This window comes from Lepus europaeus, chromosome 6 (assembly GCF_033115175.1).
Source record: "Lepus europaeus isolate LE1 chromosome 6, mLepTim1.pri, whole genome shotgun sequence".
Classification (NCBI taxonomy): Eukaryota; Metazoa; Chordata; class Mammalia; order Lagomorpha; family Leporidae; genus Lepus; species Lepus europaeus.
In genome coordinates, this window is record NC_084832.1 from 131163749 (window position 1) to 131187127 (window position 23379).

General features: G+C 38.8%; 1 protein-coding gene across 2 annotated transcripts in view; it reads left to right on the forward strand.

Moving 5' to 3' along the window:
* ARID2 (AT-rich interaction domain 2) overlaps positions 1–23379 on the forward strand; it is a 144045-nt gene that overhangs the window by 64579 nt on the left and 56087 nt on the right. For both annotated transcript variants that reach the window (XM_062195108.1, XM_062195109.1), the window contains exons 4-6: positions 5248–5381; positions 11306–11524; positions 15783–15850. In XM_062195108.1, the coding sequence (XP_062051092.1) occupies positions 5248–5381; positions 11306–11524; positions 15783–15850 (421 nt within the window). The remainder of the gene's footprint in view (positions 1–5247; positions 5382–11305; positions 11525–15782; positions 15851–23379) is intronic.

Consider the following 23379-nt stretch of genomic DNA (forward strand, 5'->3'; position numbering starts at 1 on the left):
AGCTGTTATTTATTCATTATCTTCTAGCAGTTCATTTTGAAGAAAAGTCAGCAGTTGGTCCATATTTTCTGAGAAACTTTTTTGTGGGAGATGGTAGCTGTAGGAATCCTCTGTCTTTCAAGCATAAATCTTTAATCAAGATGTGCCCATTTTTCCCTTTTGAAATTTTGCCTCGGGACATGCACACCCTGATATATATTAAGATTCAGTTAAGGCCGGCACCGCGGCTCAACAGGCTAATCCTCTGCCTTGCAGCGCCAGCACACCGGATTCTGTCCCGGTTGCCCCTCTTCCAGGCCAGCTCTCTGCTATGGCCAGGGAGTGCAGTGGAGGATGGCCCAAGTGCTTGGGCCCTGCACCCAATGGGAGACCAGGATAAGCACTTGGCTCCTGCCATCGGATCAGCATGGTGCGCCGGCCACGGCGGTCATTGGAGGGTGAACCAACGACAAAGGAAGACCTTTCTCTCTGTCTCTCTCTCTCACTGTCCACTCTGCCTGTCCAAAAAAAAAAAAAAAAAAAAAAGATTCAGTTAAATTCTTACATATCACTGATTATTGTTTTTATTCCATTTAATCTCTTCTTCAGGAAGACCAGATTTTAAGTTCCTGTGATTGACCTCCTGTTTATCATATGTGTCTTTGATTTTTTAAAATTAATTTATTTGAAAGGCAGAATTGACAGGGAGAGAGAGAGAGAGAGAGAGAGAGTCAGAGAGAGTCAGAGTCGGATCTTCCATCTGCTGGTTCACTCCTTGCTTGGCCGAAGCGGCCATAGCTGGGCCTGTCTGAAGCCAGGAGCTTCTTCTGGTCTCCTACAATGGTGGCAGGGGCTCAAGTACTTGGGCCATTTTCCACTGCTTTCTCAGGCACATTATCAGGGAACTGGATCGGAATTGGGGCAGTTGGGGCTCGACCTTACACTCATGGGATGTAGGTGCCATAGGTGGCAGCTTTACCCACTGTGCCACAAGGCCAACCCCAATTTTTTTTAAGATTTATTTTATTTATTTCAAAGGCAGAATTAGGTTATCTTTAATCTGTTGATTCACTCCCCAAATGGCAGCAACTGCTGGGGCTGGGCCCAGCTCAAGCCAGGAGCTACATCTGGGTCTCCCATGTGGCTGCAGGGGCCCAAGCCCTTGGGCCATGTTCCACTGCTTTCCCAGCCCATTTGCAAGGAGCCACATCGGAACTGCAGCCTCCCTATTAGATGGCAGGTGTTGCAGGCAGTGGCTTAACCCACTGTGCCACAACGCTGGCCCCGTGAGTCTTTGATTTTTGTCCTTTGTTTTCATTTGTCCCTTTCTTTCTCTACAGTTTCTCAGGCGTATCTCCTGTATTATTGATGTGATCTTCTGCTTTGTCAAGTCTGGTTTTTAATTCTATTTTGGGGGAGAAGGGGAACCCTGGCAGGGAAGTAGTTTTATCTTTGTGGTATCCAAGTCACCATACTTGATATTGTGCTTGGTGTTAAATCTTGAAATTCAAGTTGCCTGTCATATCAGTAGACGTCTTTGAGGAACCACTTAGTTCAGTTCAGCTATTTATAAACTTTTTTTTCCTTTTTCTTGTTGGTTGTCACTGAGTCCCATTTTGAAGCACCCATGCATTTGTAGTTCTTGAGTCGCTGAGTGGAATCCAGGTTGAGCTTGCCCTGTTCTGTGTTTTGCCTAGGTGCTCTTTCAGTCTGCACTAGACCACACCCCTCTCTTAAAAAAGTGTTATGTAGTTGGCCTTTTGTATTCTTTAAGTTGCGTCAAATGTACCAGAAATTCTGAAAGTAATGCTTATGTATCTATTTTTGCTCCTTAAAGTTCATTTCAATTTGTGCTTAAGGGCCAAGAGATGAATGTGACTCTTTGCCTTGCCATCTTTTCTTCTAGCCTTTCAGAAGGTTTGTATAGAAATGTTATCATTTAAATTTTTTTTCCCTGATCCATCAATAGTCAAGGTTTTTCTGGAATGCTAGTTGTTGTATTTTATTTTCCAATATTCTATTAAAATATTTAGAGATGGAATTATATGCTACCTGGGCATTGCTTTAAAACAGGGTAAGGAACTTTTTTTTCTGCTAAGGGACTTTTGGATATTTAAAAGATCAGCCTGCTGTAGATTGGCTGAAGTTTGAGTCTCACCTGTGGTTGCTTTGGTAGGGCAAACAAAACGATGTCATGGGTCTGATACAGCCAGGAGGCTGGATGTTACCCACACCCCCTACTTTAAAAGAGTCTGGTTGTCATGATGATCAGCTGTGGTTAAAGTAAAACAAGACTGACCATGTTGAAATCTACTCATAGGTGCTGTTACTAGTTTTGCTACTTCTGCATATGGGTTTGGAATTGTACATCATAGAATCTGGCATGAACTGAATGAATGCCAAGGTGAAGGAAAAGAATGGGAAAGTCCTGTCTCCTAGATCTGTTCCTAATGTTACCTAGGGAACCTGGGTTTCTGTAGCTGCTTGGTGAGAGAGTCAGTGCCAGTTGGATTATAGTATTTTACCACCAGCTTAAGTTTGCATTGTACTAGGTATGTTACTGTAGGAGCTTTCTAAGTATTTGATTAATGTATTAATTATATTAATCATAATCATTAATATTTAATGTTAACTAGTCAAAGTGATGTTATTGACTTTGAGGAGAAAGAAATGTGCAGTCCAGCTCGTGTAGTTTAATGAGTTTTACACAATGTAGATCTATCAGTATGTAAGCTCAAAGTCATAATAGAGAATTAAATTGGAAGCTTTAGACTTAGCAATATAACTCTGTATTTTAGCTGTGTTCGCCCATCTGTTAATAGTTTTTACTTTTTAGAAGTGTTAACTCTTTAAAGAGTAAAAGAAATTGAAAGTGACAGGCCATCAGAGCTGTCTGCCTAAATGATTTTGAGTCTCAGCTGGAGATATTTAGTGATAGCAATGATAGTAACTACAGGCCCTCAAGCTACGGAATTAGTTTTTTTTTTTTTTTTTTTTTTTAAGATTTATTTATTTGAAAGAGTTACACACAGAGAGGAGAGGCAGAGAGAGAGGTCTTCCATCCGCTGGTTCACTCTGCAGTTGGCCACAACGGCCAGAGCTGCACCTATCCGAAGCCAGATCCTGTGGGTCTCCCACGCAGGTGCAGGGACCCAAGGAGTTGGGCCATTTTCCACTGCTATCCCAGGCCATAGCAGCGAGCTGGATTGGAAGTGGAGCAGCTGGGACTTCAACCAGCGACCATATGGGATTCTGGCACTGCAGGTGGTGGCTTTACCCACTGTACCACAGTACCGGCCCTGGGAATTAGTTTTTTCAAAAATCTCAACAATTAGCCTAAATTAAGGATGGGGAATATCTGGTCTTAATTGGCCTACAGTATCATTTGGTCTGTTCTTGCCAGGGCAACTGTAGGTGGGATTTGAAATTCCATGGATCTGTAGCTGCCTGATTTTTAAGTTGTTAATTTTGTGTGACCTAAAAATTACGTTATAAATATCCAGATGACCCTTAGCAGCATAAAGATTTCCCACCCCTGACTAAACCCTACATTTCTGAATATTGAAATTGTACATAGAATCTGTTGTTGGGAAAGTAATGTTAAAAAGTCACAAGAGACCAAAAGTCATGTATTTCTTCAGTCTTGAGAAAATTTGTATTATGAAATGTCTTATGTATATAATGATATCTACTATTTATTTATTTTTATTGGAAAGGCAGTGTTACAGTGAGAGAAAGGGAGAGACAGAGAGAAAAAGAGAGATCTTCCACCTGCTGGTTCACATCCCAAATGGCCGCATTGGCCAGGGTAGGACCAGAATGAAGCCAGGAGCCACGAGCTTCTTTCAGCTCTCCCAGTGAGTGCAGGAGACCAAACATTCGGGCCATCCTCTGCTGCTTTCCCAGGCGCATTAGCAGAGCTGGATCGGAAGTGGAGTACCTGGAGCTTGAACTGGCACCATATGGGATGCCAGTGTTGGAAGTGGGTCTATTAATAAATTTAACTTCATATTTGTATGGTTCATTAACAAGTACATTAGGACACGATGTTAGCATCATGTTCAACATGGTTGACCAGTTGTTTCTCCATTTTAAAATCTTGAGACTTATTATAAATAGTAGATGACAGTAGATTGTGAATTTAAAGTTAATTTAAAGGTAATGCTGAGATCACTGATATGTCATAAATGCAGTGAAAGAGACAGGAACTATCTTAAAATTGATCAAAATGTATTAGACATGCTACTTTTGAGTGGGAATTTGGTGGCCATTTGCTATTTAAAAGAGCATACTGAGGACAGTGTCTTGGCACATCAGGTTAAGCAGCCATGTGCAATGCCAGTATCCCATAAGGGCACCGGTTCAAGTCCTAGCTGCTACACTTCTGATCCAGCTTCCTGCTGATGTGCCTGGGAAAGCAGTGTAAGATGGTCCAGGTGCTTGGGCACCCATATGGGAGACCCAGAAGAAGCTCTTGGCTTTTCTGGGGATTGTGGCCATCTGGGGAATGAACCAGCAGATGGAAGATCTCTCTCTGTCTCTCCCTCTCTGAATCTCTCTGACTTTCAAATAAGTAAATGAATCCTTTATACATATATATATATATATATACTTTTAAAAAAAATCAGCATACCATTCCAATGTCTATCGAGAAGTATTCAAATGAGTGTACAAATTAAGCTTATGGCAGTATAATTTGTGATAGCAAACAAAACAAAACTGAAAATAGTCTAAATTTATTATTTGATGACTAAATTATTATGTCAATAAAATACTGTAATTGTTCAGAAAAAGAGTATAGTATGCACTGACGGCTCATCTCTAAAATATATTATTAAATTAAAATAACCACAGAAAATTTATGAAGTAGTGCATGAACCTATGGTCATCTCTAATGTATAAGAGGAGAGGGGCTAAGGGTTAAGGAATGTTCTCCTTTTCACTTGGTTTTTATAGTTGTTATATATAACTTGAACAGCTGTCAGTCAGTGTCCTGCTCTTTACCTCCTTGTAGTTAGTTTTGTGTTCTGTACTTCTGCGTTTTTACCTGACTAGTGGTGTGGTCTTCCTGAAAACACGACAACGTGTCAGAGCCATCGTGTTCAGCTTATCTGCATCATTTACTCATAAACTGAGTTCGTTGTTCCATTGGTTAAAAGATTTATGGTGTCCTTTTGTTTTTGTTTTGTTTTTAGCTATTTGAGTATCTAGAAAAGAGTTAAATGTGGCAAATCTGTTTTTAAATCTTTTACTGTTTTTCTGTTTCAGTTATCTAGAAAAATATGAGAAAGTTCATCATTTTGGGGAGGATGATGATGAGGTACCACCAGGCAATCCAAAGCCACAGCTTCCTATTGGTGCAATTCCATCTTCCTACAATTACCAGCAACACAGCGTTTCAGGTAACTGTCATTGCAAATGAACAGAGCGTAGGTCCACAGTAAACACCACCCAGTGAATTACCCCTTTATATGCACTGAGAGAATACTTGGGCCATTGGAGTAGCATGCTTTCAAAGACTAACACCTAACTGATCCCAGTGCTCTTTCCACCACAGACTGCTTAAGAATTTTACTTTCAGGGATCTTTAGAGTTACTGTTTGACTTAAAATCATTTATTCTAAGTAGTAACTAAAATGAGAAGAGGAAGGTCATTTTAGGATTAGAGATGCCAAGAACTTTCATTCACAATCTGCTATGTTTTCTCTAATTCCTGGGATGTCCAAAGCCATTGTTTTCAGAAATGTTCCAAGGTACACTGTTATTTTCCTTCTGTGGTGCCAGGGAGAAATTTGTTTCTCACTGCAGTCACTCTTACAATGGTTCTAGAAGACTCCATAGCTGAAAAAGAGCGGAACTCCAATCGTGAAGGATCATGTTTGGAGAGCCTGATCAGTCCTCAAGCAGAGCAGACAAGGTTCCAGTTTTGAGTGGCTGTGTGGGTTAGAGCTGTGATAGCTGGGAAATACCAAGCTTTTTCTTTCATTAATCACCAACATTTCACCTGAAAAACAAGAAGGTACTTCTTTTTCAAGATTAGGTTCTTTGTTAGAATTGTTCTAAATTATTATTATTCATTATTGCCAGTGCTAGTCACTTAAGGTAATCTATATTTAAACCATGTCATTTGTTCTATCACTAATTGGTAAAATTTATTTTCAGAGTTTATTTTGTGTTGAATTTGGACTTGATCTTTCTTCTCCATTCATTAATGACTGAAGCATCAGAATCTGCTCTTACAGTGTGAGCTCTCCAGTGGAAGAGGCTTCACCAGTGCTGTTATACGTGAGGGTGGAGGGAGTCTGTTAGCTTTTTGTTGTTTGTTTACGAAGAAAGGTTTATTTTGGCCCGCAGTTCTGAAGGTTTGCTGTCCAGCATCAGGCAGCCCCACAGGCCTGGCATCTGGTGAAGATAGTGAATGGACAAAGGATCATATGGCGAGCCATGAAGCAGAGCCTGAGAGCAGACTTACTCTTGTTTACGTGGTCTCTCCATGTAGAGCCCCACCCCAGCAGCCCCGAAGGCCCTACTCAGGCACGGTTAAATGAATTAAGCTTCCACCCCTGATCCATTAATCATTAAAATGAGATTTTGGGAACCAAGCCTGTAACACATGGACTGTTGAGGGACACCCAAACTAATATCCAATATCCAACCTATGATAAGGATGTAGCAGGGAGTAAACTAAGTCTCCCTTCCAGATATCCATCTAGAAAAGCTTGCTGCTCCATGTTGCTAAAAGGAGCTGTTGACCGCTATGAAATAGAAGGGTGTTGTATAGGGTATTCCTACATTCATTCAATAATAATGTTGTGCCAATGGCCTTTAAGACTATTTGCAACTTTTAACTGTGTGTCATTACATGTATTATTATGGCTTAGAGTCTGCTATCTACTGCTAGAGCTCCCCAAACCAGTACTCTTTTCTCTTAGTTCTTGTTCAAAATTGTTTTTTTTTTTTTTTTCTGGATCTATTTCTCCCTCCCCTTCTCACCTTCCCCTATTCAAAACTGGTTTATTTAGAGAAAGAAGATGTGAAATACTTTTTGGTATTTCAGAAGCCTGTACTCATCAGTAGAGCTGTACAAATTAAAGGAATGGTAGAATTCCTTTCTTATATGCTGTGATGTGTCTGGTTTGTTTTAAGGGGACTGTGAACATTATGTAATATATGTATCATGTTGACAAAGCAAGATTGGTATTCATGGAGAGGAACAGCTGGGAAAAACTGGAACATCAGATTATACTCTATCTAATTCAGTCTGGAAAGAGGTATTAGATCAGGGTACCATTTATGAACTCAGAGCTAGTTTTCATTCTAGAAAGAACTGTGGTAGCATCATGATGGTATTCTGAAAATTCATGTGATTATCAATATAAAAAGCAAAACCTTCAGTGGTGACTGTTTATGTGCTGCTGAGAAAAGCAGAGTAAGCCTCATAGTTTCATAGCTTTCAGTGTATGTTCTAAATAATCACCAAATTTAGAAAAGTTTACTTAGAACCTTGAAAAATATCTGTATCTATATTTTTGATCACATACCCTTACTCCCCTTTGGAGGCTTGGATAAATATATTTGGAAAAAAGTATTTTCCCAGAGATAATTATCTTGTTGATACTGAGATGATATTTTAAGAGGGGGCTATAACAAATTACAATTGGCAGCAGCTCCAGTGCAATTCTGTTGTCACTGTCATAATAGAATGTCCTACGTTGGGAGGATGTGGGCTTAGGTTTTCCAGAGGATGTTGACTTTTTGCTCAGTGACTCTAAAAAGTGGCAAAAAATGTTGAGCAGATTTTGAGCTTTAGTTTTGTTGACCATTGGCCTTAATAGACGGTGGTTTTGTTATTTGCATAGCTTTTTGTATTTTTTCTTGCCATAAATACCTAATGCTTTGGTTTCTTTATTTCTGTAGTTTTCCCTTGATACTGATTTATGTAGTATCATTTCTGCAGAATTATTAAGAACGTTTTTGTTCAACATTTAATTTCTTTAAATATATTTGCATTTTTTATAGGAAAATAGAAAAGATAAAAGCAGTGATTGACAGCTCATTGAAATTAGTAGACTTCTAGGATTTTAGAGCTAGTCAGGATTTTAGTTATCTTTGAAGCCAGCCCATTCTTTTTAATATGAAGCCAAACAGCCTTTCCATAGGCAATTTTGGTACTTGACTTTGGAAAAGTTTTGTGCAGAAATATTTTTAAAAACTTTTATCAGCAGATTAGAGTAAAAATTTTTCATAAATTAAATATTCTATATTCTAACACATTTGGACTGAGAGTTACTGTCATTATTAACATAAAGAATGTATTCTAGAATTCTCTTAATGACATAACCCACTCCAGCAACAGTGCTTCCCCTCCTCTGAAGATACAGAAAATTGAATGTGCCACATCGAGTTTGTCGTCAAGGATCCACTTATGTAAACTTTGAATCAAAAATATTCCACCGGCGCTGCGGCTCACTAGGCTAATCCTCCGCCTTGTGGCGCCGGCACACCGGGTTCTAGTCCCGGTTGGGGCACCGATCCTGTCCCGGTTGCCCCTCTTCCAGGCCAGCTCTCTGCTGTGGCCAGGGAGTGCAGTGGAGGATGGCCCAAGTGCTTGGGCCCTGCACCCCATGGGAGACCAGGAGAAGCACCTGGCTCCTGCCATCGGAACAGCGCGGTGTGCCGGCCGCAGCGCGCCTACCGCGGCGGCCATTGGAGGGTGAACCAACGGCAAAGGAAGACCTTTCTCTCTGTCTCTCTCTCTACTGTCCACTCTGCCTGTCAAAAAATAATAAAATAAAATAAAAAAAAATATTCCAATTAAATTCCCAATTTCGTTGTCTCCATGTTATGTTACAGGTATTTAACAAGCCTGATAAGAACTAAGGGCATCACATGATTACTTTATTTATTTTATTCTAATAGAAGATATTTTTGGCAAAATCACTCAGATGAGGATGTATTGAAAGAGTGTGTGTATGTGTGTGTGTGAGTGTGAAGTGGCAAACAGGAAACCTTGAGACCATACTGAAAATACAGACTTTAGGATCAACAGTCATTAAATGCTGGTGCCAGGTTTTCCTCTGTTGGAGAGATTTGTTTGACAACTGTGTAGAAAATGTAAACTTAAATTCAGTGGTGTTGGAATGTAGCTTCTTGTCATCAATAGCTGGGCAGATAGTAGGTATATCACAATCTGTTCCCATATTAATGCAAGTTGCATTTTTTTCTGTATGTAGTTTATGTTATAATTTTATGAGAAAATCCATTTATCAAGATTATTTTAAAATGAGTAGTATATTCTTACTGTTCATCTTAAATATTGTAAATAACCTTTCCTGGTCATTTATAGCTGCATTGTGCCACTTTCCCAAAATTATGTGGCTGTAGACACATTCCTGGAATGTTTTAGAACTGGAAAAGTGTCTTGAGATAGCTGCACTGGAAAATGAAGAAATTTATTGCCTACCTAGTTTTCTACTGTGGTATGTTTTGACAGTAGATTCATACTTAAATTCCATTTCAAGATGATTTTCTTTTTTTTTTTTTCTTTCTAAAATTCAGATTATTTCTTATTTTCTTGCCTCTTCCCCTTACACTAGCTTTAGCTTTGTTTGAAAAACATGCTTGGGGTATTTGCCTCAGGATGTAGCTGCCAAGGCCTAAACTTCCCCAGCTAAAATTAATATTTTTAGAAATGGAACTTTTTTTATATGTATGTATTATGGTTCTATACAGTGTTCTATAAGCCCATCTCCCTCTACTGTCAAAGTTTTGTGTTTTAAATTAATTCTCCTACAGGAAATCTTAGTTACTTTGGTTTTGGCAAAGATTTGTTAGGACAAAAGTAAGTATTTATAGATCAGACTTCATCAAACTTAAGATTTCTTTTCAAAAACACTTAAGAAAATGAAAACACCAGCCACTGCCTGCCAAAAGAAAATATTTGCAAAACAAAATTAGATAAATGACTCGTATTGAGAATATTGAAAGCTGCCAGTAGTAAGTGCTGGTCAGGGCAAGGGGCAGCAGGGACTTGTGTGTACATTGCTGGTAGAAGAGCAGGCTGTTAACTGCTGCCTTGAACAACAGTTGTGCAGTTTCATAAAATGTGGAGCATGCACTTGTTGTGACTCAGCAATCCCACTTCTAGGAATTTAGCTAAAAGAAATGAAGACACGTGTGACCACAGAGTCTTGTGAGTGAATTTTTTTTTCTAAGATTTTATTTACTTGAGAGGTAGAGTTACAGACAGCAAAAGGGAAAGACAGAGAGAAAGATCTTCCTTCCGCCGATTGACTCCCCAAATGGCCGCAACTGCCAGAGCTGGGCCCATCTGAAGGTAGGATCCAGGAGCTTCTTGCAGGTGTCCCACATGGGTGCAGGGGCCCAAGCACCTGGGTCATCCTCCACTGCTTTCCCATACCATAGCAGAGAGCTGGATTGGAAGAGGAATAGCAGGGACAACTGGCGCCCATTTGGGATGCCAGTACCGCAGGCAGAGGATTAACCTGCTACACCACAGTAAATGTTTTAGCAGCTGTACTTAACATAAAAACCCAAAATGCAATACATCTTGGTGTTTGGAAATCAACAGATACTGATTGATAGATCAGTGTGGATATGCATTTAAAAAGCATTTGCTAAATGAGAGAGACCAGACACAAAAACTTAGAAGGGACTTCAGAAAGATTGTAGAAAATAGAACCAAGAGATTTATTTTTTGGGTGAAAAATTTTTGAGATCATGAATAGTTTCTCATGATAGGCATTTTTCTACAAAGTTAGAAGCCTCCTCAATATACCTGTCAGATTTCACTTATTTGTCATTTTGAAATAAAGCTATAGGGACTGAATATAGGGTAGGTGGAGCAGCCAGGTAAGAGATAGGATTAACTGCAGAGCCATAAGAAGCTGAATTGGCTAATGGAAGTACTGTACACCCTGATTGTAATTGTGGTTCAAGGACTATATACGTTTGTCAAAACTAAAATGCATAGCTTTTATAATGCTCATCATAGTTTAACATATCGGATCAAGTCCTTTGAAATGCAAAGTTGAAAATGCATACTAGGTAAATTAAAATGAGGATACAGTAAGTGCCTTTTTATATTTTGATACTTTTCTAAGAATATAATTTTATCAGTAAGTAAACCTAAGATCTTTGTTTAAAAAGTTGAATTCTGAATTTCTAACAAGTTTTTTTTTGGTCATATTTGTTCATTTTATGGTCAGTTTATTTTGAAAACTTTGCTGCATTCATAAGGTATTAACCCTAGGAGTGTGCCATGTTTGATGCATACTTAACAGCATTTTTATTTTGTTATTCTTAGATTATTTGCGTCAAAGTTATGGGTTATCTATGGACTTTAATTCGCCAAAGGATTATAATAAATTGGTGCTCTCACTGCTCTCTGGACTCCCAAATGAAGTGGATTTCGCCATTAATGTGTGTACTCTCCTGTCAAATGAAAGCAAGCATGCCATGCAACTGGAAAAAGACCCTAAGATCATCACTTTATTACTTGCTAATGCGGGGGTGTTTGATGACAGTAAGTGTTAAATTGAAGATGTTCTGTGCTTATTCCAAAGATGTTAGCTTTGTGTTTTTATTTTTTTTGTGATTTTTAAGGAAAAATTTTTTTATCAGTGTAATGTTATTTTTATTTGCTTTTATTATAGTAAATGCATTATTTAAGAAAATAAGTGTTTGGATTTTATAAATATTGTATTTATTTGAGAGAGAAAAGGAAAGAAGGGGAAGAGAGGTACACTGAGAGCTCCTATCTGCTGGCCCACTCCCCAAAGCTTGGTTAGGCTGAAGCCAGGATCCAGAAACTCAATCGTGGTCTCCCTCATGGGTGGCCAGGATGCAACCCCTTGAGCCATTACTGGTCCCCAGGGTCAAGTATCCCAACTCGAGTGCTCTAATTTGGCGTGTGGGCATGTCGGCTGACCTCTTTACTGCTAGGCCAAAAGCCTCCTTTTTTTTTTTTTAAGTTTGTTTACTTGGTTTTTTTTTTTTTTTTGGACAGGCAGAGTGGATAGTGAGAGAGAGAGAAAGGTCTTCCTTTTTCCATGGTTCACCCCGCAATGGCTGCTGCGGCCGGCGCACCCCGCTGATCTGAAGCCAGGAACCAGGTGCTTCTCCTGGTCTCCATTGTGGATGCAGGGCCCAAGCACTTGGGCCATCCTCCACTGCTTTCCCAGGCCACAGCAGAGAGCTGGCCTGGAAGAGGAGCAACTGGGATAGAATCCAGCGCCCCGACCGGGACTAGAACCCGGGGTGCCGGCACCGCAGGCGGAGGATTAGCCTATTGAGCCGGCCTGTTTTATTTGAAAGAGTTACAGAGAAAGACAGAGAGATCCGTCTTCCATTCAATGGTTTACTTCCCAGGTGGCCACAACAGCCCGGGCTGAGCCAGTAGGTTTTCCAGTCTCCCACAAGGGAGGCAAGTGTCCAAGCAGTTGGGCCATCTCCACTGCCTTTCCCAGGCAGTTAGCAGAGAGCTGTATTGGAAATGGAGCAGCTGGGACACAACGCCAATGCACTTTTTTGCAATTTTCTATCCTTAAATATTTGAATGGCTGTTTAGCCTCCTTTTCAGATTTTAAAGTGAAATTTTTTTTCTTGAAGTAACATAGACATTTCTTCAGTTGAGAAATTTAGCTACACAGTTCTGATAAAGAAAACTGGGACCTGGGAGAAGTTGTTTTCTGAAGTCCACCTCTGGTAGTGTCTGGCTGTCATTGTTAACATTTTCGCTCCATGCATCTGAAAATTAACTTAAAATAACCACATTAAGGTTTATCAACTTTTTCATATCCTCTTTTACTTTTAGGGTTTGTTGTTTTCACGTATAAGACTACGTTTTCTCCAACATCACCTCTGATTAAGCTTGGGTTACTCTTGACACCACATTGTTAATTTTCTAGTTGTAGAAGATGTATTCTGAAATCTTTTCCTGCTGTAGCTTTTCTTTGTAAAATATTTTGTTAGCTGAATGCTGTTGGTTTAAAATTGTTTCTTGCTTTCCAACTTCCTTCATCCAGGTTGCACTGTGACCATTTTTTTGCTGGAAGTATCTGCTCTTAAAGCCTAAGCTGTTGATAAATATTAAAATATTAGAAACTGTACCTGGAGCACAGCAGACACAGTCTGCAAGAATGTGTTTTAACAGTGTGCCTCGCCGGGACTTCTTACCATTAAATAGCAGATAGGTTTGGTTTCTCTGCCACTTGAGTTGGGCAGGATTCCTTGAAATAGGACATGTACTTATTTTTCATGAAAACTATCTTGAAATTAGTTTAAACAAAGGCAAAAGCAAGCTCTTACCCTGCCTGAAACTATTCTTAGTACATGGGAAGAAAACGCAAAAAAATCATTATTTCTCAGTTTCTATTGTAGCTTTGCAAATTCAGGTTAGTTGGATTACTAGTTCACTTTTAGGTTCTGTATTCCTGATATTTTATTTTGCTCTTTCATATGCAGCTTTCAGCATTTCAAGTAGAATGGAGTTGGAAATTGTTTAACAGGTTTGAAAATGAAGCTTTTGGAAGGAATGTGTATTCTCAAATCACAATCATTTTAGTGAAGTCTTGGCATTGAATAGGATTACACATGAATAACATGAGTTGTGTGCTATACATGATGCATATAATTTGACTAGTTTGGTTGCATTAGGGCATGACATTTTAAAAACAGTGTATCCTTATGCCTTGCTTGGGCAGTTTTGTGTAAAAGATTAAGTACTTATGCAGTATAGCAATCTTAGTACGTAAGGAAGTGCTGTATATGGAATGTTACTCCACTAGTCAAGTCCAGGGGCATAGGGAGTTTTGGAACTCTATTAAAACTGTGATTTTACGTTATGAAAATATTTTTCTTTGAAGGTTAAGGCTTATATTTTGATTTTGTTAGACTTTTGAGAGGTTTTTATTTATTTTTTAGGGCATGAGATTTTTTTTTTAAAGATTTATTTATTTTTTACTTCAGAATCAGAGTTACACATAGAGAGGAGAGGCAGAGAGAAAGAGAGGTCTTCCATCCAATGGTTCACTCCCCAGTTGGCTGCAACTACAGGAACTGCACTGATCAGGAGCCAGGGGCCCAAGCACTTGGGCCATCCTCTACTGCTATCCCAGGCCATAGCAGAGAGCTGGATCAGAAGAGGAGCAGCTGGGACTAGAACTGGCGCCCATATGGGATGCCGGCGCTTCAAGCCAGGGCATTAACCCGCTGCACCACAGCGCCGGCCCTAAGATTTTTTTTTTTAAGATGTATTTATTTATTTGAAAGTCACAGTTACTGAGAGGCAGAGGCAGAGAAAGGTCTTCCATCCGTGGGTCCACTCCCCAAATAGCCACGATGGCCAGAGCTGGGCCAGTCCCAAGCCAAGTGCCTCCTCTGGGCCTCCCACGAAGGTCCAGAGGCCCAAGGACTTGGCCCATCCCCCACTGCCCTCCCAGGCCACAGCAGAGAGCTGGACTGGAAGTGGAACAGCCAGGACAGGAGCCAGTGCACATAGAGGATGGCAGCACAGTGGGTGACAGCTTTACCCACTATGCCACAAAAGTGGCCCAGGGCATGGGGTTTTAATTGAGAGATAAATGTAGATGTAACTTACTTTACAAAGTGTGGAATGTATGCGTATATGGTATGCTGAAGAGTGTAATAAAAATTCTTTGTGACAAAATATTTAATTTTATATTTTTTTCCAGTGTTCTTTACTCGATGACGTTGCTTTGTTTTGTTTTTTAAATGTAAGGTATTTTTCAGGAAAACAAACCTTTGTCTCTCTTTAGTGGTGCCTGGGCTTCATTTTTCTGATTTAAGCCACTGCTTCCATGTAAGCTTTGTGTTTTATGAGGTGCCCTTTTAGTTCACTAGTTAAGTTTGACATAATTTGCACACTTGTTCTTTGTATCCTTTCCTCCCAACCCCAGTATCAATATTGAAATTGTTAGTAAATGTAGTATATTTAAAATGTTTTACTCCTTGTCCTTCAACATTTTTTTTCTAACAAAAATTTTTGTTCTACTTTAAGTACTGTACAAACTTTATTTTACTCAGTATCAACAAAATATTAGGTTGGTTTTTAGAGATTGATAACATTTTGCACAGCCTTGCCATTTGTGTCATCCTGCTTTGTGATCTGGACCGTGACTGATGGTCTGAACTAACGACATGCAGAAAGAAAAATGTCAGGACGTGCATGCTTTTCCTCTGTGTGGGGAAGTGAGGCCACCTGTGGGTGACAGGGTGAGAAGAACCACCTTTGGAAATGATGCTTTGACTGCAGGAGTTATAAAAGTTGTTTTATCAGCAACTTTATCAAGAAAAAGAACCTGTAGGCTTGAGAATTTTTCCTCAAGATTTCACTTGTGAGGGTAGAAAGAATGCTTAATCTATAATTCCTGAAGTATGAATTACATGATTACTTCTGAAATTAATATATTGATTTTAAATGATAATGTGGCAGTCTCATAGCAATAGCATCGGTTTGATTTTTTAAATTTTTTCTTCACTAATGCCAAGTATTAAAGTAATCATCATTTCTACATTGACTGTATAACTATTATGAGAACAAATTATGTATTTTTAGTTTATAGAGGCACACGTTTTATTTAAATCTTCTAATTTAAAAAATGTATTTCAAAAGAAATTATTATACCTTTCTGTCACTTAGTATAAAACAATTTCTAGTGCACAAGATAAAATATGGTTTTAGTGTTTTTCAAGTTTATATATTAATGAATTATTTGAAAGAAGGAATTAAATTTTACTGAATATGCTCTTTATTCTTTTAGCTTTAGGATCCTTTTCTACTGTATTTGGAGAAGAATGGAAAGAGAAGACTGATAGAGATTTTGTAAAGGTAATTCACATAAGACGTTGAGCCATGAAGTTAGATGTGGCTGAGCCAGAGGTGGATCCTTGGTTGCTCATTCTATGTCCGTGATGCTTCCATACACTGTTAGCTTAAGCATAATATGTAGCATACCAATCAGAAGTTGTCTTTTCGAATCATGAGCAGAAATAAAATTCTTATGAATTGCTGATTATGATAAAGCTATGTTAGTAGCAATAAATATTGAAATGCTCCAATTTCTAACCAAAACTCTTGAGAATATTTCACAAAGTTTTATTTGTTTTTAATACATTCTGAAACTGTTCAGTTGGAGAAGAAATGAAGGGTCCAGATCTGTGTATCCTTAAATCTTCAGAAATCAGCACATGTTAATGTAGAGAAAATATCTGAGAATATATTTTGGAAAAAAGGTTTAATAGTGAATTTCAAGAAATGAGTTTCAAAAAGACATGAGCAGAATGTTTGCCCCCTTACATTTGGCTAACTTTTCTGGCCTTCAGATAACTGTAGGACACTGTTATTTACCATTAGAAAATACAGTTTGTCATGTTACTAGTAGTAGAACATGGAGATTAAACATTGTTTTGTGACCATATTTTCGTTAAAGCTGATGCTACATAAGTAACATTTAAATTATGTTACTTTGCATTATTGTTATTTCTTCAGCTAACATTTCTGTCCTTACCCATTTTGTTTACTATTAGCCCCCTAAACACCATGACATGTAACATGTTTGGATGCTATTTGATTAATCATTTAAATATAATAAAAAAACAATTGCAGTTAAAATTTTGATAGTGAGATACCTTGCAAACTTCTATTAAAAGAAACTTGTTTCAAAAAATTGTATGTCAACTAGTACTAAATTTTTCTAGTGTCAATTTACCTAAAGAAACATGAAATTAGGATTTATGTCACACTAGTTGAATGCATTCAAATTATAAAATTTTAAAATGTAAGTTGCATTCAGTAACTTGTGTTATCAAAAAGCTGTAATGATGTCTTTACATATTACTGGTCTTTAGGTGAAACTGCTAATGATAACATTCTACTATTAAGAAATTTGGACTATTTTTTAGCAGTCTATTTTGAGTACTATAAATTGTCTTAAGGAATAATGCATGAAGACATTTTGGTACCTTTACTGTAGACTAGAATGATTTGTTAAATTCTTGTACGTATCAGATGTTTGAATCTTTAGAAAATTCCTATATGTTTGATTCCTAACTAATATCACTGATAAATTTTTCTTTACTGAAAAAGAAATAAAATGACACTAAACATCATTGATTTCTATCAAAATAATTTTACATAGTATGCTACGTAAACTTGTTTATGTGAAGAATTAACAGTTAATATGAAATAGATAATAAACAAAGTTTTTGTTTTTTTATTGTAAAATATTTTTTCATTGTAAAATATTTAAGGCATGTAGAAATCTAAAATGTCCCATTCATAGATATATACATTATTTTATTGAGATGCTAATATTTGAGTTAATAGTTAAATAGTCAGGAAGAGAACAAGAATTTCATCATTTCATGGAAGTAATGGATGTGCGCTGTGGAAAAGTTAGAATATGTTTCCAAAGCCAAAAGTTAGAGCTTCCAGTAGTTACGTCCATCCAGAAATAAATACTGTTAATATTTTCATGTACTTTTGTCAGTTTTTTGTACATATATTGTATTTAAAAGCAAAAATATTTTCAGCTTAATATGTAACCTACCTTTTACATTCACTATAATTTTAAGCTTTTCTTCTTATTCTTAACCTCTAATGTTTTAATGATCATTTACTTCATGTGTGATTTGTGTAAATATATATCGTATGTTCAGAAACTTGGGCTGTTTCTACTTTTCATTTTTATAAACTGTACTGGGATGAGTATACTTGTAACCTAATGTGCAGAGATGAAATAATTTTATTTTCCTTAGGATAAATTTCAAGATATGAACTTTTCGAGTCAGAGTATGTTAAATCCTTTTATGTACCACCTTAACTGGGTTTTGTAAAGTTACTTTCATGTTACGTGAATTGAAATTTGTACTAAAAAAAATAGCTAGGTCTTGTGCTACATAAACTATTGAATAAATAATTAAATTGTATGATATTTATCTGATAATATCTGATAAAAATTAACTGGTTAGGCTATAGCCCAGCAGTTAAGACCGTGTTTGTGATACTCCTATCCGATATCCCGAGTGCTTGGGTTTGTGCTTTTCTGCTGATGCACACCTTAAGAGGTAGCAGGTGATGGCTCAAGTAGTTGGGTCCCTGCTACCCACGTGGGAGATCTGGATTGAGTTCCAGGCTCTCAACTTTGGCCTGGCCAGACACTAGATGATTGGGGTGTGATCCAGAGGATAAGAATATTCCTTCCTTCTCCCTCTCCTTCTCTGCTTCTCAAATAAATAAAAATTGAGATTAAAATATAATTTAATAGGTTTAAGCCAGTTTATTCCAGAGGGAAAAAATGGCTTGAAATACTCTATTGTACTACCTTATTTTTTCATCAAGAAACTTTTTGTATTTAATTTGATAGAGAGCACCCATCCATGGCTGTGTCTGTTAGATTATTTTTATATCAATCTTTTCTTTAATAGATAATTTACTGAGCATTTTCTGAGTGCTAACGTTTTACCAGACACACAAAACAAGGTCCTCACTTTCAGTGAATTTCTATTCTATTGTAGAAGGGCAGATAATAAAATTAAGCAACATGATTTGAGATTTTTGCTTCTTGAGACTAAAGCAGGATAATATGTTAGCTGTAGGACACATGTAGCATGTGGGTCCAGTAGTTTGAACAACAAAGGCCTCCCTCACGAGGTAGTATCTGATGAGTCTTGGTTGATTTGGTTGATGAGACAGGACCAGTCTTGCAGAGGAATGGGATTGCAGGCACATAAAGTAGCAAATGGAAATACTGTGAGGTAAACACAGACCAGTTGTGTAGAAAGTATGCTTGTCTGACAGGGCTGTGGAAACAGCAGGGAAAGTAGGAGCGGAACACGAGTCTGTTGTGGAGGTACAGATGTAGTGAGCAGAAAATTCTGATTAATGCGGAAGGGCATATTCATCCTAGTGTGTGTATTAACTCTAAGCTTCAGGCAGATACACTGAAATTTTTCTTTATTGACTGGTATGACTCCCTTAAGTAAATTTTTAATCAAATATTAACACACTTCTATAAAAGTAGACCTAGTATACAGTTGATTTAATGATTGTGATGAACACACCATTGTAATTACTCAGGTTCAGAAACAGCGTTCCTTAGCCTGCAGGGCTCCTGCTCTTGCCATCTCTCAGTCACTTCCTTTATCTTCCCTCGCTGTCTTCCTTAGTTCATGCCCCTGCTACCTGTGTCTTTCTTTTTTCTTCTTGTCCCCGCTACCTCTGTAGGAACAGTTTGTCCATGTTGCGCTTATTTGTGCTGTATTCATTGCTGCTGCTGTATAGCATCGCAGTCATTGAATGAATACACAGTGGTTTGTTCATTCTGCTTTAATTGTGGAAAGCAATAATGATTGTGTTAGCTGCAGCTTGGAAAAACAACAAGTTTGGTATTAACAGTTTTATCCTTGTATTTTGATAAATATATGTATGCATTTTGGTTGGGTAATAGATGTAGAAGTGGTAAGTGCTAAGTTATCGGGTGTATGTGTATTTTTACTGTATTCAGCTTTTTTTTTTTTAAGATTTATTTATTTATTTGAAAGGCAGAGTTACAGAGAGAGAGGGAGAGACAAGAGGTAGAGATCATCCATCTGCTGATTTACTCCCCAGATGGCCTCAACAGCAAGGGTTGAGACAGGTCAAAGCCAGGAGCCAAGCGCTTCCTACAGGTCTCCTGTGTGGGTGGAGGGGCCCAAGCACTTGGGCCATCTTCCAGCTCTTTTCTCAGGCTGGTAGCAGGTAGTACATTGGAAATAGAGCCGTGGGGTGTGAACCGACACCCTGTGGGATGCTGATGGCACAGGTGGCAGCTTTACCCACTAGGCCACAATAGCAGCCCCATATATTCAGCTTTACCAGATGTCAGCAAACAGTTGCAAAGTGTTGCTGTGTGCTTTACTTTCCCTATGGCAGTATATCACAGTTCCAGTTACTCATTACTGCCAGTATTTGGTATTGTTGGTCTCTTTCATTGTAATAGTTCCAGTAGATAGTGTTATTGACTCTTGCTTTTAATTTCCATTTTTTCCAAATTACTGCTTGTTCTTCTGCCTGAGAATGCCATGCAGGTATGTGGGCCTTCGATTAAAATATCCAAAAATACAAAGGCAGAATATTTATATTAAGAAAAAAAAGTTTAAAAAAAAAATGGACAAGATTGGCCAGCGCTGCGGCTCAGTAGGCTAATCTTCCGCCTGCAGTGCCGGCACCCCGGGTTCTAGTCCCTGTAGGGGCGTCAGATTCTGTCCTGGTTGCTCCTCTTCCAGTCCAGCTCTCTGCTGTGGCCTGGGAGTGCAGTGGACGATGGCCCAAGTCCTTGGGCCCTGGGCCCGCATGGGAGACCAGGAGAGGCACCTGGCTCCTGGCTTCGGATCAGCGCGGTGCGCCGGCTGCAGCACGCCGGCCGCAGCGGTCATTGTGGGGTGAACCAATGGAAAAAGGAAGACCTTTCTCTCTGTCTCTCTCTCTCACTATCCACTCTGCCTGTCCAAAAATTAAAAAATAAAAAAAATTTTTTTTTAAATTGCCAAGATTGTCTTTCGCACATAGTTAATGCAGTTGGCATCCTGTAGAAAGTGGAACCCAAGGTGTGATTATCCAAGGGAGCAAATAACTAAAATGCCTTGGCCCAGAGTGGGGTGAGAGTGAGCATAGGAGCAGCAGGTCTTTGTTTGTTGTCCTAACCACACTTTTTGCCTGCCAGTCATCAGAACCCATTGCTCGGGAAGAATAGGGTTATGAGGAAACACGATGTGGAAAACCCCGCCTTGCTCCTGAGAGTTCCCTCCCCCAGAGTGCAGTGGCTTCTGGATTGGGTCCATTGATCTGGTCCCACAACCAGTATGTTCTCCCTGGCGAGGGAAATACTATTTCTTATCCTTACTTGAAAGGAAAATACTTCACAATCCAGCTGCTTTATAAAGTTGGAGACTCTGAATGTAGGCCTCTAATGGAGCATGTGTGTTACAGAGTGATGTCCTCCAGGACCTCACTTGCTTTTTGGATCAGGCGTGGTTGCAATTCTATGACCTCATTCCTTAGTCCCAGCAAGAGGGAGAAAGGGATGTTGTGAAAACAATTTGTTCTTTTTTAGGTCTCTGGGTTTTAGTTTTCATTTTTTTTTTTAAATGATTTATTTATTTGAAAGAGCTACACAGAGAGACAGAGACCTGGGTGGGGAAGGTGATGGGATAGGGGGCAGGGAGGAGTAGGGGTAGGATCTACGTCCACTGCTTAATTCCCCACATAGCTGCAATAGCCAGGCCAAAGCCAGGAGCCAAGAGCTTCATCCAGGTCTCCCACATGGATCCCTCTGTGTCTCTAAACTTTTTTTCTTATGTAATATCAGCATATACTATAAATTTCACTCTGTTAAACTCCTTTAGCTGCATCCCACAAATTTAGTTATGCAGATTTTTCATTATTTAATTCAGGAAGTACTTGGGTCTCTGCAACCTATATAGGAGATCAGAATGGAGTTTCTGGCTCCTGATTCTGTATTGGCCCACACCTGACTGTTGAGGCCGTTTGGAGAGAGTGAAGCAAGTAGATAGGAAATCTCATTTTCTCATTCTATCTCTTTCTGTCTGTTGTTCTGCCTTGCAAATCAGTCTTTTGGATTTATTATTGGTTGTAGTGACCACGAATAACAACTAAGTTACAGTGGTTGGAAGTGCTGTTTAAGACCCTCAGAGAAACCAACATGTGTCTCCATGAATGCCTAAAAATAAATGCAGCAATTCAAGAAACAAGAACAAGGAAGACAATATGACGTTCCCTAAAGGAACACAACACCTCAGTACTAGAATGTGAAAATGAAGATTGAAGAAATACTTGAAGTGGAATTCAAAAAATTGATTGTAGAATTACTTAGAATTAATCAGAAGCAAATCCATGAATTAAAGAAATCCATATATTATATAAATGAACATTTTTCTCATGCAATTGAGAATTTAAAGAGAAATCAAAATGAGAGATTGGGAATGAAGAATTTGATAGATCAAAAAATAAAAAATATGATGGAAAGCCTTCACAACAGACTCTGAAGCAGAAGAAAGAATATCTGAGTTAGAAGACAAATCTCTGGAAATTTTGCAGTTACACCATAAAAAAAGCAAAAGAAATTAGAAAACTAAAGAACTGTGTTAGAGATTTATGGGATACTATCAAACAGCCCAACCCAGGATACCGGTCTTAGGAATTTCTGAAGGTGTGTTGTAAGAGAGGATGGATTAGAAGGCCTTTTTAGTAAAATCATTAAATAAAACTTCCCTAATTTGGAGAAACAAAGGGACATCAAAGTACAGGAAGCACATAGAACTCCTAAAGGCATGACCAGAAAAAATCTTCACTATGACACATTGTAATCAAACTCACCACAGTGAAACATAAAGAGAAGATTCTAAAATGTGCAGGAGAGAAATGCCAGATTACTTTCAGAGATTCTTCAGTTAGACTTACAGCGGACTTCTCATCACAAACCCTGCAGGCTAGGAAAGAATGGTGAGAAATATTCCAAGTCTTAAAAAAACTGCCAACTCGAAATACTGTACCCTGCAAAGCTCTCATTTGTGAATGAAGGTGAAACAAAGACCTTTCATAACAAACAGAATTTGAAGGAATTTGTCACCACTCAGCTAGACTTAAAAAAAAAAAATGCGTAAGGACGCGCAGCAACATAGAGACATCATCATCACTAGGAAAGAAGGTGAAGGCAGAACATCCCCCAGTAAATGTACAAAGGAATTCCAAAATAAACAGCAGGAATATTTATGGAAAAATGAAAGGGCACATCATTAATTACCAGTAGTCACTTTGAATGTAAATGGCCTCAACTCACCATTTAAAAGATAAAGACTGCCGGTGCCGTGGCTTACAGGCTGATCCTCCACCTTGCGGCACCGGCACACCAGGTTCTAGTCCTGGTCGGGGCGCTGGATTCTGTCCCGGTTGCCCCTCTTCCAGGCCAGCTCTCTGCTATGGCCCGGGAAGGCAGTGGAGGATGGCCCAGGTCCTTGGGCCCTGCACCTGCATGGGAGACCAGGAGAAGCGCCTGGCTCCTGATCAGCACGATGCGCTGGCCGTAGCGGCCATTGGAGGGTGAACCAACGGAAAAAGGAAGATCTTTCCCTCTGTCTCTCTCTCTCACTATCCACTCTGCCTGTCCAAAAAAAAAAAAAAAAAAAAGATAAAGACTGGCTGAATGGATTCAAAAGCAAGACCTATTTGTTGCCTACAAGAAACACATCTGACCACCAAAGATACATGCAAACTGAAAGTGAAGGGATGGAAAAAGTTAATCCATGTTAACAGAAACCACAAAAGAGAAGGTGTAGCCATCCTAGTATCAGACAAAATAG